This window comes from Lepidochelys kempii, chromosome 8 (genome assembly GCF_965140265.1).
Source record: "Lepidochelys kempii isolate rLepKem1 chromosome 8, rLepKem1.hap2, whole genome shotgun sequence".
Lineage (NCBI taxonomy): Eukaryota > Metazoa > Chordata > Testudines > Cheloniidae > Lepidochelys > Lepidochelys kempii.
The window spans coordinates 83,966,467-83,984,967 of record NC_133263.1 but is presented as its reverse complement, the minus strand read 5'-3'; the positions used below and the strand labels follow the sequence as shown (position 1 = coordinate 83,984,967).

General features: G+C 39.8%; 1 protein-coding gene across 6 annotated transcripts in view; it reads left to right on the top strand.

Moving 5' to 3' along the window:
* Window positions 1-18,501, top strand: part of ST6GALNAC5 (ST6 N-acetylgalactosaminide alpha-2,6-sialyltransferase 5) — a 150,314-nt gene that overhangs the window by 24,891 nt on the left and 106,922 nt on the right. For 5 of the 6 annotated variants that reach the window (XR_012160440.1, XR_012160441.1, XM_073357303.1 and 2 more), the window contains exon 3: window positions 403-446. The exons of the other annotated variant lie outside the window; for it this stretch is intronic. Coding sequence is in view for 3 of the 5 variants with exons in the window: in XM_073357303.1 (XP_073213404.1) it covers window positions 403-446 (44 nt within the window). In the remaining 2 variants the exon portion in view is untranslated. The remainder of the gene's footprint in view (window positions 1-402; window positions 447-18,501) is intronic. 6 annotated transcript variants of the gene reach the window in all.

Genomic DNA, 18,501 nt, shown 5'->3' with positions numbered 1-18,501 from the left:
TTATCGGCTGAAATTGTGGTGTCTGAGGAAACATCTTCCCTTGGCAGGATTGCCTCTTGGAATGTCAAATTCTCCCTTGGGGTGAGCTCTGTTTTTTGGCGGATTGTCAGAAAGCCTAATGTGTGGAATGTAGTATCAAACAAATTAAAATGTACACATTCATCTCATACACAACCAGAATTTATTAAACAAAGACAACTAGTGTTGGGCAGTAAAATGTCAAGGGTGAAATCCTGACCTTATTGAAGTCAATGACAGACTCCCATTGATTTTGATAGGATCAAGTTTTCACCATAATTGTTTCCATTTTTCCGGGATATATAATAAATGCTGAAATATGTAATATGTTAGTTGTTTACTCTCTCCACTACTCACAAACAATTTTTGCATATATTTACTTAGGGGCAGATGGCTCCTTTCAGAAAAATGGCAGGAGGTTATCAGAGGTGAGGACAATTTTGTAAGTTTCCCTTGCAGAGTTTCTCCATATTCTCTCATGTTTGGCCCCTTCCCTGCCCCTGAAAATGCACAGATACACCACCTTCCCCTCAAACTCACTGATAGTTAGAAATTCAGATTTCTATGTTGCAAACACATACAGATATGCTGAATATTTGTAGCCCCATTAGAGTCTAACGGTTGCTCGATTCTAATACGTGTCTGTGTTTTATTTAACTGTGTGTGTGTGTGAACATATGTATATGTGATGACCACTATCTTGGCCAACACTAGGAATTGAAGCAGGGACTTCCAGTGCTAAAAGCACATGCTTGTGCAGCTTGAGCCAAATTTCTCTAGCTGGAATTATAACAGACTCACATCCTCAGCAGATCAGGCACAGAGGGGGATCGGTAATACATATTCACCAGCAGGTTACATATACTTACATATATATTTACATATACATAGTCCTGCAGTAGACTATTCCTAATTGCCTGGTGACCATTTCAGTTCATAGTTGATCTGAGCACAGTTCAGGCAAATATATTATACTGTCTTCCCACTGATGTTCTTTGTTAGGTAGTTTTTGTTTTCTGCCTATCAGTGGAGTTAATATAGCTCCCATTCATTTGCACAAGTTGTTGGGTTATCTGCTTTTTGTGTATGAAAAGTCCTTGTTATTTTTCCTAACTAGTCTATGCAAGATCTTCTGTTGTTGCCCTCTGTATCTCATGCTTGTTATTCTTTGATATTTTGACTTTCTTTGTGCAGAAATGTGTTGGAGGTCTAATTTTTATGTGCATTTTCCAGGAACAAAATGTAACTTTTGTCTGTCCTTAGTACTGTTAATCAAAAAGTGTCTCATAGTCTCTCTAGAATTATAGATTGCATGCATTCATAATCTTTTGTAACTCATTTACCGCCTGATGGTTTTTTGTTATAGATGATCTTAATCAAAAGTTTTTTTTGTTCTCTCTATAGGTTGAAATCCAGTGCAGCAGGTCAGCCTCTTAAGAAAAGCTTTGTGCTCATCAGATTGGAGGCTGTTAGCTTTGCAGTTTACTATTTTGGTTTTATTCTCTGGAATCATCCTTTGTGGGATTAATGTTGATCCATTCTCCCTTCCTCAGGCATTTTCTCTTCAAAAATCATCTTTCACTGCTTGCTTTAGCTGGTCTATTGATATGTGGGGTGTGCCTTTGATCCCCTCTCCTTCTTAACCTGTTTTTGATGTCAGGAAAAAAAGTTAATGAGTGTCATCTCTTTTTCTGATCTTCTCTACCAGTCACACATCGAAGTCATGTTTGAAAGAAGCACATGAGCCCCTTTATAGACAACTTTTCCTTTCAAAACTACTCTGGATCATTCTCCATGGACTGTACTTTCTGATGCCCTCTGTGATACTTTTCTTAGAGACTTGCCTACCTTGAAGTCTTTTATCATTTGCTTCTGTCACGTTGCAATTTAATTGTGAAGCTTTAAGTAAATTCCATGTTTTCTTGCCTGATGCCCTTTCTTGCTACTTACTTCCTCAGTCTGTCAACATTATTATTCCAGTCTTGGTGTTTTGATCTTTCTAAACCCCATCCTTACTTCTGTCCTAAGTCTGATTTTGGAGGTTATGTGCTGCTTAGGATTAATATTCATGGCCTGTAATAATTCACTTTTGCCCATCACTGATAATGAGGATACAAATATTTGGATGAGATTAAGACTTCGGTTAATATCTTCAGCTGGGAAATAGAGTTTGACGTTCAGTAATTTTAGAGAATACATACTACATCTGTAATTAAAATGCCTATGGCCTAAATTTTCAAAAGTGGCTAATAATTTGGGATGCCTCAATTTCTGGGTGCCCAGCGTGAAGCCCCTTAAAGGGGCCTGATTCTCAGAGACCAGGCCCCTTCTGCGTCTGTCATGTTGGGCACGCAAAAACTGAGGCTTGTAAAATCTCTAGTCACTTTTGAACATTTAGGCCTATGTTCTTAATGCAAGTGCAGCTACAGATTAATTTCTTTTGGCTTAGAAAACGTTAATTCTAAAAAAGGATGGTTTGAATTTGAATGGTGAACAAATTACCAATTAGCAGTGGCATCCCTTTGACATCCGCACTATAATAAAACTGGAGTTACATTTGACGTCAGACACCCAAACCCAGCCTTTGTCAGTAATGTGCAGGAATAAATATTGTTTGATATTAAATGTGAGGTTTGGGGTTATTGGAACCAGTATAAATATGTTTGTTTGTAGGATGTTGTAGATATTTTGTGACAGCTGGAAAGATTCCTGCTTCATATACAGGTAATTGCATGAAGAATAAGACTTGCATTCTAAAAATTGATTATTTGAAAAGTAGTGAAGGTCAGGGAATATTGTTTTTTCTATTAACAGGCTAAACGAGCAGTCTGCATTTTTGCAGTTTTTCATGGAGATTTATAAATAATATACTGGAAAGAGGACAATCCCTCTTTTTGAACAATTTCTGTATGTTCCTCAATTGAGATTGTGGTTCAGGGTCTTTGTTAGTAAGAAATAACGTGCTGAATATGCAAAATGTTTTTCAAAAGTGCAATATATTCCTTGTATTTAGTAGATCAAAGAGACCATAAACAGGAAAACAAATGGGGTCCTATTTGCTTATTTCACTCAGAGATAAAATGAGCCCAAATTAAATTCATCATTGTTTAATTAGCAATTTAATATGAAGTAATTTGCATGCTACGAATATATCATCAATTTCTGTTTTAAGTGAAGTGCATGGAGTGTGTGTGCAAGATGCTGTCTGGATAGCCTTGGAGGCTGAAGTTCTTTGTGCACCCACAGGACAGCTGTAGCATAGGTAGAGAGAGTGTAAGCTTCTCTCTCTGTTCTGGCTCTCTGCTTCAGTCCTGACTGGGGAGGGACTAGCCTGAAGGGCTAAGAACATAAATTAGTTTCTATGTCCGTGAATATACTTTCATTCTTTGGTAGAACTGGTTGAAAAATGAAAACCCATTTTTGTGGAAAATGTCAAAATTAAAAGTTATTTTAATTTTAAGGGATTGGAAGTTTCTCATTTTTTAAACTTTTCCACAAAATTTTTACTAAAAACATAAAAATGGTTATCAACATTTTTCAAGTACCAAACCCACAGTTTTCGGTAAATAAAAGCCTTGATGACCATTTTGAGAATGTTTTCAACGAAAACATTACAAAATATTGAAAGAGCACACTTTTTTTGAAAAAATTAAAACTTTCTATAATGTTGATAATTTTTTGCAAAAACATGTTTTATTAAAAAAGGCCATTTTTTCTATTCAAAGACTTTTTGTTGAGAAAATGTTGAGCAGCTCGAGTCTGGCTTTTCTGTTCAGAGTGCGAACGAGGACTATTTGGTAAAAATTATGATAGAGTTAGTGTGTGGTCTAAAGATGGAGAATTCAGCTTACACTGCCACTGATCTTACGTTGCCTAACTGCTGTCATATGATCTCAACTTTGGGTCACTATCAGTAAGACCTGGATTCACATCAGTCACCTACATCTGAAAGGTATAATTATCATTTCCAGAAACCATCTAGTCCCCCAAACTATTTTTAAGCAATTATCCCTGGAATGCACTAACACATCTCCCAAAAGACTAAGAACAGTAACTAGTGATCCAGGAGTTTGGGTAGCACTGTAAGAGAGTCAAGGGAGTTCAGTGCGTAATCAGGGAAACCCAGATTACTCTGCCTGCAAAATATTTGGTATTTTTAACTATGCTGAACATTTCAAACTCTATATATGTTTAATAACTACAGTACTTAACTATGTGTTCAAGTTCCAAAGATTGTGTTTATCATGAAATATTTATTAAAGAGCAAACCTTACTGGATTCCACAGTTGGAAACTTGAAGAAATAGCCTTCATCAGAATAGTTGTCTTGCCCCAGTTTGGTTTTCTAGTGCCCCCTTCACTGTGCAAATACACACCTCAGCCAAGGAATGTGTGCTGCTGTACTTTGGAAACCATGCCTCCAGTAGGTGTGCAGTGCCTCTCCATTCATCTGAGTAAACCTGGGCAGGAATCTGCATGATTTGGGGAATACTGACACAAGGGCTATCTTTGATAAGTTATTGGATGATTCTCCCTTTCCCGTAGCCATTCTGGGCTTCATTGCACAAGCAGACCAGGCACTTTGTGGACCTGAAACTAGTAACACCACCATCAGATGCACGAAAAAGACACTGGCAGAAAGAATTGAGTATAATTACAGCTGTAGTTTACAGTCCACAAAGGTACTTAAGCATGTGCCTAAATGTAAGCATGTAACTACTCCAGTTGACTTCAATGAGACTATTTATGTGCTTAAAGTTAGACACATGGTTAAAAATCTTGCTGAATTGGTGACATGATGAGTGATGAGCTGTTTGTTGTCCCAGTCCAATGCCAGAATGGTTTGAACTTCCCCTGGTAGTATAGAGTGCCTTGAACCATTTTAGAACAGAACATGGATCTTTCAAGAAGTGATTCAATTTCCTCTGGGAATAAACAGCTATTGAGACTTGTGCATGTGTGGACCTTTATTAGTTATTATCACTATGGTGAAATCCATAATGCTGGTGATGGAGCCTGTGACAAGATGAAAACCCTGGACATAAAAATCATTTCATACAGTAATAAGGTAATTTTCTAGCATGTAGAAACATTTGCGTTTTTTGTGCAGTAATTCATTTGTTTGAAAATACCATTTTCAGCTCAGAGAGGAGGAATACAGTCTTTACTGTCTTGGGTGTTGGGAGTTTGCTGTCCTTTGCTGAGTAAATCTGTGTCCCCCAAGTGAAGTATAGATCCTGTAAACTGTAGATTATAGAGATTTTTGGAAGAGTAATTTAATTCTGGTTATTACATTTCAGTTACATGGGTCTCACTGCTATTTTTTGTCCTTCATAGAATTAGTATTTTGATTATGGATGAAAAGGAAAAGTTTTAATTGTTCTAGCCAGAGAATCAGAGACACAAAAGGATGCTGCTGTAAATGAGTCGAATCAATAAGAAATTTGTGTTGTTTGTTATTATTTATTTCTTTTATTGTAGCACCTAAGGGTCCAAGCCTCTTTTGCTAGGGCTTGTACAAACATATAACATTATAGGCAGTCCCTGCCTCAAAAACTTGCAGCTTAAGTGTAATATGAGAGACAAGTGGATAGATCAAACAGACGGGGGAAGCACAAGGTAAAAAGGAGATTCTTGCGATCAGTGAGATAAACAGTGGTCACAGCACACCAGTTCCCTATTCATTATTGAGTTTGGTTTTTTTTGAAGCATCATGCAGAGGAGGAGACTGTTATAATTAATTCCAACCTGATACTTGTATGTTCAAATAATGGGAAAAGCAGATAATTTGACTATATCATATACCAGCAAAAAATTGAGGAGAAAGGTAGAGCATCACAGGATAGACTAAGTAGCTGATTTACTGAAGTATTCAGTGCTTCTTACAAGTGCATCTGCAGAGGAAATCACTGACCATATGCTATTTCAGTGGTTGTAAACTCTAATTTCCCAGAGTGACTTCTGTGCCAGTAAAACTGAGGTTTTAATTAACAGTGCATTATGTGTGCATGTGTGTGCTCTCATGTGTCAGTCCTTGTTGTGTCAAGTATGTCTTGGAAATGTGACAGAAAATGAAATGTTTTATAAGATATAAAAGCATAATAAAAAAATTAAGAAACAAATTGTATTAATGCCTTCAGATATAAACCAGTTACTGTGCTGTAGGGGATTGGAACAATGTTTCTGTGAAGCACCATTGTCAAACTGACATACATACCCAAGGTCTGGGGAAGCACTTAATGGGGGTTTTGCCTCATATCTTAAGTACAGTATTTAGCACCCAGGTAGTTCATAGATATGTGCCTTTCTCTGTCTCAGATCAAGTGTCCGTTCTCATGTTAGTTCTCATACATTAAGAATATAAAAAGTCATATTTGTCATATTTCAATATATACAGATTCTGTCTCAGAACATTAATGCAAACCTACATGGTGGCATTATTTTTTTAAAGTAAGTAGGAATAATCGCAATAGTTAATAGCATATATTTAGAGAAGAAAGATCCTGGTTGTCTATCCGCTTTGCTCAGTTGTTGTGACGCTGTGCTCATCAGCTAACACTGTAAAGTACTTTAACATCTGTCAGATTGTTGTAATCTGATGAGCTATACTTGGAACAAACCTGAGTTGATGAAACAATCATTGAGCCTTGGGCGCACTCAAAACCGATGAGTAAAAATCTAGCCAGTCTCTGGAACATGTGGAATGCTAGCACTGTGGAGCACATTCTAATCTTGGTTCCTGGAGCTTTACCCCCATGATCACCACTTATAGTAATGGGAGTTGAGCGTGTGACTCCCCCATATAAAAAAGATAAGAATGTATCCCGTTCACTCTTTGTAGACTAATGGCTGTGGAGCCGCTTAGATATTCACTGAAAAGTAGACTTGTGTGCCTTTTTTTTAATTGATATTTCAAGAGCCTCAAAGAATAACTCTGGTCCTCTTACCATAGATATCAGTAATGTAGTGACTACTTAATGCACAGACATGATTCATTTAAATGTATGCATGTTAATTTTCAGACTTCCAACCTAGACTCCATAAAATGAACCAGCCATCCACTGAGACGTAACTGAATTTCAAGATATTTGCTCGTACTACTTGACAAACCTCACTGTTGACAGCACATAGGACATACCCAAACAAAAAAACAGTCACTGCTTTCTACATAGCTGAGATATGTCAGATATAGTAGTGCACTCAGAACACAATATGCCATACATTCCACCTATGCGAAATGTAGTTTTTAAAATGTTTCAGTTTAACCGGTGTACATCTTATATTGGCAGGATTTGTACAAACTGACCAATATGTATATTGCGTGTACCAGATTATGGACTTGGTCCTGAAGTCTCTTGGGAGTTTTGCTTGAATGTGCAAGGAAGGACCATGATGACCTGTCAGTAAGAGAGAAAGAGTATTAAAAGTAAACTGAAGTATTTGGAGTGATTTGAACCAAAATCTGTCTAATAATAACTCAATGAAATTCAAGAATGGCTTTGACACTTTACATTAGTATCAAATAATTATCTCCAATTAGGCTGAAATGAGGATCAAGACTGGTTCTAACTAATAGAGCTGGAGTGCTACTTGCTTTATTGAATATGCTAATGCAAAGCTGCATTTGAAAGAGATGAAGGGAAAAAAAATCCTCCAATGCAAATTGCAAAGTGACTGTTTTGCAAGATAGGTCATGAGTTGTTTTTAGAAGATGTTAAAGGGCTTAAGTTGTTTGGAATTAACCCTTCATATGTTGAATTGACAAAGGTATCTCAGATTGATCCAGATGACAACTTGTGCACTTGAACTTGATATCTCATATAAATAAGTTCCTGAGAATTAAAGATTTAAGCTCCTTAGGTTGGTGTTATTATAAAACAGTGATTGCTAAACAAGACATCAGATTTATAAATCTGGTGTGTTATCAAACTCATCAGAATGCTGAAAAAGAAAAATGATAACGGGGTGCCCAATTCTAATCTGATTTACACTGGTATAAAATAAGAAATAAGTGAGGTCAGAGTCACACCACTATAAAACTAATGTAAAACAGCTCAGAATCAGACCCTAGGAGTACATATTAATTGTTTAAAAATTAATATACCACTGTTTTGGAAATGTTTATAATTTTTAATAATAGAAGTTCTAAACCAAATTATTTCTGCTAATGAGGAATTTCCTAGTGACCTCTATTAGTGGATATTGTAATTGAATTTAAGTACTGTATTTCATATCTAAATACTGACAATTGGAATAACAATGTGATATGGTGGCTGGGAGACAACCACTCCGAGAAGCACAAAATATCATGAAATCCGCTACATTCAATACAGATGCTGGAAATTAACACCCATCAACCCTTACCTCTGTGCCTAAATGAAGCATATTGGTGAGCTGTTCACCACCTCTTTGGTTCTGAGCTGTCTCTTTAAATTAGTGTTTGTTTGAATGTGGATTACGGTTAATCAATTTTTTCATAATGGACTCAGTGAATCCAAATATAAAAATATATCCATTGTTATTTACATGCCTTGTTTTTAGCACACAAAGAGTGTTCTAAACACAAATTATGCATCAGAATAATTCACAGAATACAATTTAGTTCAGAGCTATTTATTTGCCCACAAGCCCTCTTCCAAAATAGCAGTAATGGAATTATGGATATTACAGTCTTTTTCCAAGTTGCTTGGTTTAGAGCAGCAGAAGAGAGGAATTGTGGCTTGGGGAGCAGGTTTGCGTTGTAGGAGTCAGTGTTAAGGGTACAGCTTGGGTTAACAATAGTCAATGCTAGGGACAGCACAAAAGAAAAGGTAAATTTCCAGTGTTTGTGCAGTCTTCTTTTTGAAAAAAATCCAATCAGACTATACAGTGTGTGTGTTGATCCTAACACCTCACACATTGGCTGGAAGTGTACTCCTGCTAGGAGATCTTGGAGGAAAAGATCTTAACTATACATCAGTGTCAGGACAAATTAGTTTGATAGAATTTGGTATGGGATGTTCGGAAACCGTGGAGTGGAAACATCCAGTATTTTTTACATTAAACATTACAGTTTTTGGTGTACTCCAGAATAAGTCTGGTGTTTCAGGAGCACTTCTGGGCATATAGGATGACTTGGTTTAAGCCTCTTTCAGATTGATTACCAGTTACATTTGTCTGAAAGCCTGCCCTATAGAGATAGTTTTATGTTGTAAACATTTTGGCTCTTATCAGTGCTGTTGGGAAGGGAACGGCCTGCTACTCTGTCTATACTCTAAATTGTATTCTGAAAATGGAAGTATTTGGAATACACACATTCTGAATAAATATTCTAAACAGCACAGTGACATGAGGGAAAAATACAAATTTCAAACTCAGACCTGCCAGGTGCTGAACTCCAGTGGAGCAGTGAAACTCAGCACCTCCTGGGAAACTCTCAGCACCTCACCAGATCGGACCCTCCTCTGGTGTATAACCCTCTGTAATAACATGTGGAGAACTGTTAGTGGAATGTCATTAGTGCACGCATGCAGAAGGCCCTTACCAAAAAGAAATGTTCCCGGTGTGTTTGTAGTGGTGGTTCTAGTCCTGGATGTGCAAGCAAATGGTGTCAATCTATTTTTTATTAAGACCTTGATTTACACTTGTGGTGTAATGTCTCCTCAGTGAGGACTGGTCTGCCCACAATTTCTGTACCAATTTAACTATATTGGTTAGAGATGTGATTTTTCTACTGAAATAGTTAGAATCATAGAACCATAGGTTAGAAGGGATTGCAAGGGTCATTTATTCTAACCCCCTGCCAAGATGCAGGATTTGTTGTGTCTAAACCATCTAAAACAGATGGCTTTCCAGCCTCCTTTTGAAACCTCCAGTGAAGGTGCTTCCACAGCCTCCCGAGGCAGTCTGTTCCAGTGTCCTGCTGTTCTTACAGTTAGGAAGTTTTTCCTGAGATTTAATCTAAATCTACTATGCTGTAGTTCAGGGGCGAGCAAACTTTTTGGCCTGAGGGCCACATCGGGTTTCCCAAATTGTATGGAGGGCCGGTTAGGGGAGGCTGTGCCTCCCCAAACAGCCAGACGTGGCCTGCCCCTGTCCCCTATCCAATCCCCACTGCTTCTCGCCCCCTGATGGCCCCCCCGGGACCCCTGCCCCATCCAACCACCCGTTCTCCCTGACCGCCTCTGGAACTCCTGCCTCTGACTGCCCCCTGCCGCCCCATCCAAGCCCCCCTCTTGTTCCTGACTGTCCCCCCCACCCCCATTCAACCCCCCTGTTCCCCGCCCCGACCCCTATCCACACCCCTGCCCCCTGACCACCACCCCGAACTCCTGTGCCCTCTATCTACCCCCCCTGCCCCCTTACTGCGCTGCCTGGAGCACGGGTGGCTGGTGGAGCTACAGCCGCGGTGCCCAGAGCACCAGGACAGGCAGCCGTGCTGCCCGGCTGGAGCCAGCCACGGCACCGCGCAGCACAGAGCACCGGGTCGGGCTGCGGCTCTGCAGCTGTGCTGTCTGGCACGAGCTCACTGCCCCGCTGCCCAGAGCATTGCGCCGGCGGTGCAGTGATCTGAGGCTACAGGGGAGGGGGAACAGCAGGGGAGGAGTCGGGGGGCTAGCCTCCCAGGCCAGGAGTTTAGGGGCCGGGCAGGAGGGTCCTGTGGGCTGTAGTTTGCCCACCTCTGCTGTAGTTTGAACCCAGTGGACTATCCTCTGTGGCAAGAGAGAACAACTTTTCTCCATCTTTTTTATGGCAGCCTTTCAAGTACTTAGACTGCTATTGTGTCCCCGCTCAATCTCGTCTTTTTCCAAACTAACAGTTCCTTCAGCCTTTGCTTCAGCCTTTGCTCATGAGGCTTGCATTCCATCTCTTTGATCATCTTTGTCACTCATCTTTGGATCCTTTCCAGTTTCTCGTCATCCTTTCTCTACATTGGTGACCAAAACTGGACACAGTACTCCAGCTGAGGCCTAACCAGCCCCGAGTAGAGCAATGCTATCACCTCCTGTGGCTTGCATGCTCTGCCTCTGTTAATGCATTGCAACAGCATCGCATTGCTGACTCATGCTGAGGTTGTGATCCACCACAACTCCCAGATCCTTCTCAGTCCTGCTGCCAAGCCAGTTTTCCCCCATTCTGTATCTGTGCTTTTGATTTTTCTTCCCTAAGGATAGCACCTCACATGTGTCTTTGTTGAATTTCATTTTGGTGTCTAGAGCCCAGTTCTCCAATTGATCAAGATCCCTCTGGATTTTAAATTTTGAGTTAAATTGGTGCAACCTCCTAGGGTAGGTGCAGATATACTGGTGTAAAGGTGCCTTACCAGAACTTATTTCCCTTCCGTTATGAAAATAAGCTATCTCATCTCATTTCTTTCCTGCTCCTGCGTAATGATACTATGCCCTAATAGTACTGTGTTACATGCATAGCGGTCTCGGATGGTGCATTGTGTTCTCTAGTCATTTGGCCCGTCTTGTATTCATAATACCATTGTCCCCGCCGAGGCACTGCTTTGAAAGACATAACAGCTTTTCTCCTGCCCTTGACCAGTGCACTGACTGTTATCTTCAGCCTTCCTGAGGACAGCGTTTTGCTTCCCTCAGGAATGCCAGCAAGCAATTTCCTCTGATAACAGCCAAAAACCCAATTAAGCTTAGATTAAAGAAAAGAAGGATTTATTAGTATTTTACAGGACGAGAGAAAACAGAAAATAAAAATAGGTGATATTAAACCACCTGAAGTGGAAACACAGAATGTCCCATTGCTAGCATTACTCTCCGGTTTACAGAAGAATTGGTAGATTTTAGCTGGTTTACTACATAGCAGTAAAATCTTGGCTCTCCCACAGCCCAACGCCATAGCTGTCTTTTTCTGTCAGAGCTGTGAGGAGTGTGACATGCCTTCTTAGAAGGGCTGTGTATGTGCCCAGGAAACCCCCAACACCAGTGACTAGGCCTTCTGACTTTGATGTGGAGTTGTCAGTAGTAACAAAACAGATTTATTTCCCCAGTATGCCAAAATACGTACCGGCTTTTGAGCAAGACATTCCCTCTTTGGGAGATGGACCAAATATAACTTATTATAACTTCCATGTGTTAAGAATGAAGCGATAGAATCTGCCAGGGCAGGCGTGCCATTGCACAGCTGGAGGAACATGACCGGAAGACTCCCTCTATTGAACATTACTCATGGGACTTAACAACAATGGAGACATGCACAGAGCAGCCCAGGAAAGACAGAAATGTCAGAGCCTTGTTTGAGGTCTGACAGCATGAGAAGTATTCAGATTCCATTTATTTGCATCTCCCTGGTACACAGTGTGACATGATTATATTGCATCCTCCATTATAATTTATTTCCCATTTTACATGGGGCTCATCCATTGTGCTTTGATCACCTATTTAAACAGAACATTTGGACCTTGCAGACTTGAAACACTAGAAATCAAATTATTTACATATCTCTAATTAACCCTCTCTTTGTCTAGGTAAAGATTGCTTTAAGCAACTGTCAGGTTACTTGACCAGTTGAATTAATAGCTTCTTGCATGTATTTCAATTACCTGCCCTTTTGTATTGCTAATGAGGCTAGGCAACACCTTCTTGAAAGCAATCTCAGTTTAGCAGTTTTATTCAGTTTCACACAGGTATAGCGTCCAAGCCATTTAGTTAACAGTGCAGTTTGAGATCTAGAGATGGACAGAAAATTAAAAATCAGCACTACAAGTACATCAGGTAAAATTAAAATTGGATTGCTATGTTATGACTTCTCAAGCACTTTTCATCTCCAAGGATACCAAACTGCCTTACAAACATCCATCCAACACAGCCACCTCTGTAATGGGAGGGCAGCAACCAGATAGCAAGCACACTGCCGAGAAGTGAGGAGAATGGAAAGTTTGACCAAGGGTACAGGTCAAGTGGCATGGAATCTTTGTTGTCCACAACAGACAGGAGCTGGGATTTTAAGACCTCATCTGAAAGAACCCCACGTAGAAAACGGCATGAAACTCAGAATGATGAAAGGCTGAATTTTACCTTACCAGGTTTGACCTTGTTGTTCCAGGGATTCTTGGTACTTCATAACTGATGTTTACACTTCTAAACCATTCCCTCTGCCTTACATGGCACCTTTCTTCCAAGGAATTCAGAATGCTTTTCACATAGGTAGATATTATTATACCCATTTTACATCTGAGGAAAATGAGGGATGTGAGAGGTTGTGTCTAACAATGACAGGATCCTAGCAGGACAGAGTTTGTGCACAAATCTCATCTATTAAAAATTATCTTAATTCTGATGATAATGGCTACATTCTCTATCTCGGTCTATTCAGGCATTTATACCACACTCATCACTGTGATATCTGAGTGCCTGAACATAAACACTTATTTAAATAGTATTCATAATATGGGCAAATTCCTTCCAAATGCCTTGTTTAGATGGATGGAATAAATATTTTGAAATCTCAATATTCAGAATACTTGAACTGCAAAGCAGTTCAGCTGCAAAATCAGTGGGAAGAAGCTACAGTAGGAAGGTTTGGAAACGGGGATTGGGTGTTTAAGAAGGTGTTTTATAGCAAGAGAGAGGAAACAGGATTATAAACAATGCCTGCTAAGTGTGGTCAATTTTGGTCACATTACCTGCAGGAAACACATTGTAGCTCTTGAACCAGGCGGGGTGACCAGAGAGATCCTAGTATCAAATTGAAAGCAGCATAAGGGAAAGTCAGAAACACACATTTGCAAGTCAAGAGGACATTGAAAGGATCTAATTATAAGACAGTCTTAATCGCTGTAGTTAATGACAATTCATGCTACTGTTTTTGAAGTATTCTGGATGATATAACTGAGGTCATCAAATTAAGGCCCAGCAAATCCAGAGCACGCTTTAGAAAGCATGGAGTAATCCTAGCCCCATTAAAGTTAATGGAAGTTTTATCACTGGCTTCACTAGGGGTTGATTTCATCCTATGTGTGTAGAAACCAAGACTCTGATCCAACAAATGGCTCCAGTGGGATTAATCGTGTACTTTAAAGTTATGCATGCATTTAAATGCTTTGCTGGATCAAGATCAAGGCAGTATGTTCTAGCTGCTAGAGCAAGGGGCAGGGAGCCAGGATGTTTACCAAATCTCCCACTGGCTTGCAGTATAAGTCACATGTTAACAATTTATGCTTCTCTGTTCCTCATTCTCCCCACCTGTAAAATGGGGCTAATTCTCTCTATTCATCTGTATAAAGTGCTGTAAAATCTATGGATGAAAGGTGCTTTGTAAGTGCAGTGACTAGCTATTTTTAGAAAAAAATGAAGTGCGACTGCCTGAAGGAGCAGACTGGGCTTGGTGAATGAAATTGCCTGTTTTCATTCCAGTTGTGCATATTTATAGTTGCTAATCATACCGGCATATCGACAAATCGATGTCCAGTAGCCTTTTGATGACATTTGTCGTGTTAATCAATAGCATGTAACAGGAGCACCATGTGAAGGTTATAGTCTTGCCCTCTTGATTATCTTTCAGGAGTTCCCAAGGTGAATAACATTGCACTAATCTGGACTCGGTTATTTGAACATTGCTAATCACCTCTCTTGCCATATGAAAGGAGATGTATGCACTTTAGAAAAGCTGAAGCAATATGGTATTAATTCACGGTCTGTAAAACTAAATCATGCTTTTAGTCTTCCATTTCAGTCTCATTTTCATGAAAGATACAGAACTTCTGCTTGTTGTGTTTCACTTTGTGATATATTTGGTTGTTTTTCAAAGTGACTAGAGATTTATAATTCCTTATTAGTAACTCAGGATTCGAAGGGGAATAACACAGTACTTATTTACTTTTCTAGGTCAGGCTAGAAGTTTAAAGAACTTCTGCTAAACAGGAATTGAAGTAGAATTAACATCTTGGAAAGCATGTGTCCAATAAGATTATTTATCCTATTTTCTACCGCATAGATTTTTTTCCTTGTGAAATAGTGTTTAGGGTGCATTTTATAAGTAATTAGGAAAGAATATGAGACTCATACATAGCAGGTAATTTTATGTCACTGCATTGATGTGATTTTGCTCTGAAATTATACAGTGTCAGTAAGCCATAGTTATGTATCTGTGTGCAGGGTGGTAAGAGCTCAGTTTCAGATGTGCTGAGTCAGTGTTTGTGACTCTTGTTAAGAGCGAAACTATTGCTGAAGTGTTGCCTTTCAGATATTGCTTGGATCAATACAGCAGGTACTTCTCTGAGAGCAGTGCATTCAAATCTAGATCCTAGAAAAACAGGGACATATCAGTGCTGCCCTGTAGGTGTGAGTGGAATACTGTATTTCATATCTTCACTGGATATGTGCTCTTGGGTTTACTTGAAATTACAGAATTAGTGATGGAAATAAGGATGAGGTGGATGTAATGCAAGCAATATATACAAAATGTTCTATAACCGAACCCATAATGTCCACGAGACCTACACAGTAGGCAACAATGTTCGTTCTTTGTTGAAAAGAAGAATTTATGATACATTCAGCTACATGTGTGAACCAAATATTTTCATAACACTTCCATTACTCTCGTTTGTGATAAAAATATTTTTGGATGTCCCAAACATTTGACTGAATATTGCTTAGTACATGGAGATTTGTCATTGAAAATATTATTTAATGGCAAATTGCCATGGCTTCAGCAATATATAATACATTTATATAAAATATATTAATATAGCTTAAACCCTGGAGATTTTGTCCTTATGTATATTTAGGCTTGGCAGAATTCAGGTTTTATAATATCAGTGTTTATCTTTAAGCATTTTTTCACCAGTTTTTATCAATTCTGACATTTTCACAGTTGTGAAATTATGGGGAGTCAGACAGTTATTTGATGACAATGGATACCGGGATTCAAATAGTTAAGCTTTATAACTGTTAAACCACAAGTTGTCCACATTACATGTCAAAATATACAGAGTAAATATCCTTAAATCAAACTCTAATAAATTCTCAAGCAACATTTTTCTTAGTTTACCCATCTGTAAGTTTCTATTATCATCTATGGAAATATTTTTGTTGGGGGCGTGTGTGTGTGTGTGTGTGTATACAGTGGAATCAAAATTTACTGTTAAAAATCGAATCCTTCCAAGCCTGTATTACAAACAATATAATTATATATATTACAAAAATGAAAAAAGGCAAAATTGTAAAGAAGGAACCTTTTGTGGAAATTGTAATACCCTGGTGATTAGGTTAGTAACTGTGGTGCTGATCTCGCCCTGGTGTAGAAGAGAGCTAATGCCTAGATCTCCAAACTGCCTTATCCATGGAACAAGCCCATCACGACCAGGATGACCTAGCGGTCAGAGCAGGAGTTGGCAGTCAGGCTGAGTCAAGTACCGGGAGGTGAGAGTCTGAGACAAGCCAGAAGGTGAATCGAGAGTCAGGCATCAGGAGGCAGGCAGGGTCAGGTTGCCAGGAGATCGGGGTTGGACACCAGGTTACAGATAGCAATCAAATAGCGAAGTCGAGGACAAACCAGGGTCAGGAGGTAGAGTCTAGGGTCTATCACAAGCAGGGTCTGGAGCAGAGACAGGAAGTTAATCTATATTGTTGCTCAAACAACACCCCTTTGTGGCTCCCACTTTAAGTACTGGTCTTGACCAATCAGGGGCTGTGAGTGGTTGCCACTCAGGTCCTGCTGTGCGGTGCTTCCTGCCAAGTCCAACCTTACAGGGTGCCCTCCTGGGAGCCCAACGTCAGCCTCCCATGGCTATGTGAAGGTATTGTATGGTTTTCTATTGTATGGTTTTCAAGGACTAAAACCTACCAGAGCCCTCGGTTGGAGTTGGGGGGAGGTTGACCTCTGTTAAGCTTGTTACCATGGATATAGGATCTTTTATTGTTTTAATATGTTTTTTCTGTAATGCTTTTTCCTTAAGAATAGATGTGCTTGCTTAGAAAGAGCTGTGTGGTAAATTATAACTGTGAGCAATGCACTGGTCATAGCCTTCAGAGAAAAACCAAAGAGCAGGTGCTGGCCTTTCTAGGCTGTCAATCTTGCTGAACATATCACAGTGTAAGGCATGAACCTGTGTACTTTTAAAATCCCCAATCAGGAGAGAGTGAGATGTGGGGCTCTGCCCAACAGAGGTGATGGCTGGGACCTGGAAGCCTAAAATGGGAGCCCCTGGTGGATCATAGAGATGGAATGCCCTGAAACTGTATGTTACAAAAATCCATGTGCTGGGATTATCACAGTTAATACATGGCAAGCCAAGCATTGTGCAATTATCTTGGTCCTTTTTTCCCATGGAAAACCTGTGGGAGGGGAAGTAGGGTTGCCAGTTTTGGTGGGACAGATTCCTGGAGGTCTCATCACATGACAATCTTTAATTAAAGATTAATCTTTAATTCCTGGTGTCTCCAGGACAATCCTGGAGGGTTGGCAACCATAGAGAGAAGAGTCTACCTGAAATGCCATGAATTTAAACTCCTGGAGATTTTCCTACATACCGCCTGCAGGGGTAATAGACTAACAGGCACCTGGAGAAGGCCATGAAAACCCACAGAGCCCAAGGATTTGAAGTCAAATCCTGTAGATTCTAGTAACTCTACATAGCCTGTCAGAACCTCCACGCCGCTGTCTGGACTCTTCTTTGTTCTTGGCAGCATGACTCATTCAGGCATCGTGCTGCCCTTGGCTCTCTCCCCCCCACAGCTATGTACAATCCTCTATTTGAGAGGGGATTAGAACCCTGTGGGTGGAGTTAATGCAGTAGCAATGATTTCCACTGAAAATTTGCTGGCCTCTGATCTGCCATCCATGGAACCCCAATCTCAGTGTTCATGCAGATGGGCTTCCTTAGGTTTGGGGAAGCATGTTGTGGCATAGCCGTTTACAGTTTCCATGGGTTATTTGCACTCGGTCATTTTCTTGTGCTGACTTTGGCACCAAGAAGTGAAAAGGAGGTCTTGAACCTTGATTCTCAGTCCACCTCGTCATCCAGATTGTCAGCTGGCACTGATTGCAAAATCTCTATTACTGGCAATGATCGAAGCGGGAGAAAGAACCTGGCATCATTGCCAGATCCCAATTGCTGAGATTTAGGTGAAAATATAATCTTTTCACTCAACAAATCTGATATGGACATGACTGAGAAGGAAAGCCACCCATGTCAATTTTCCAGGCACTTTTCTGGTTTGACCACACAGAACTTGGTTAGAAAGTGATGACATACTACAGTTCTCATTGTCCTAGAATGTACTTGGGAGTAGAGCTGTAACTGACAGGGTAGAATTTACATCAATACTAATCAGGCAGAATTGTGCCAGCGTAAAGTGTAAACAAAAAAGGAACTAAAAGAGAACTTCGAAATATCACTGGCCAATATAAAATTATTTTATAATTAGTGTTTGCAAATCAAAGGGATCGTACAGCACCAGACATGATTTCTCATTTGTGGAACAGGGAGACTTAAGAAGCTGGAAGTTTTGTGCAGTTTAGAGTGGTTGATCCAGTCTGCACT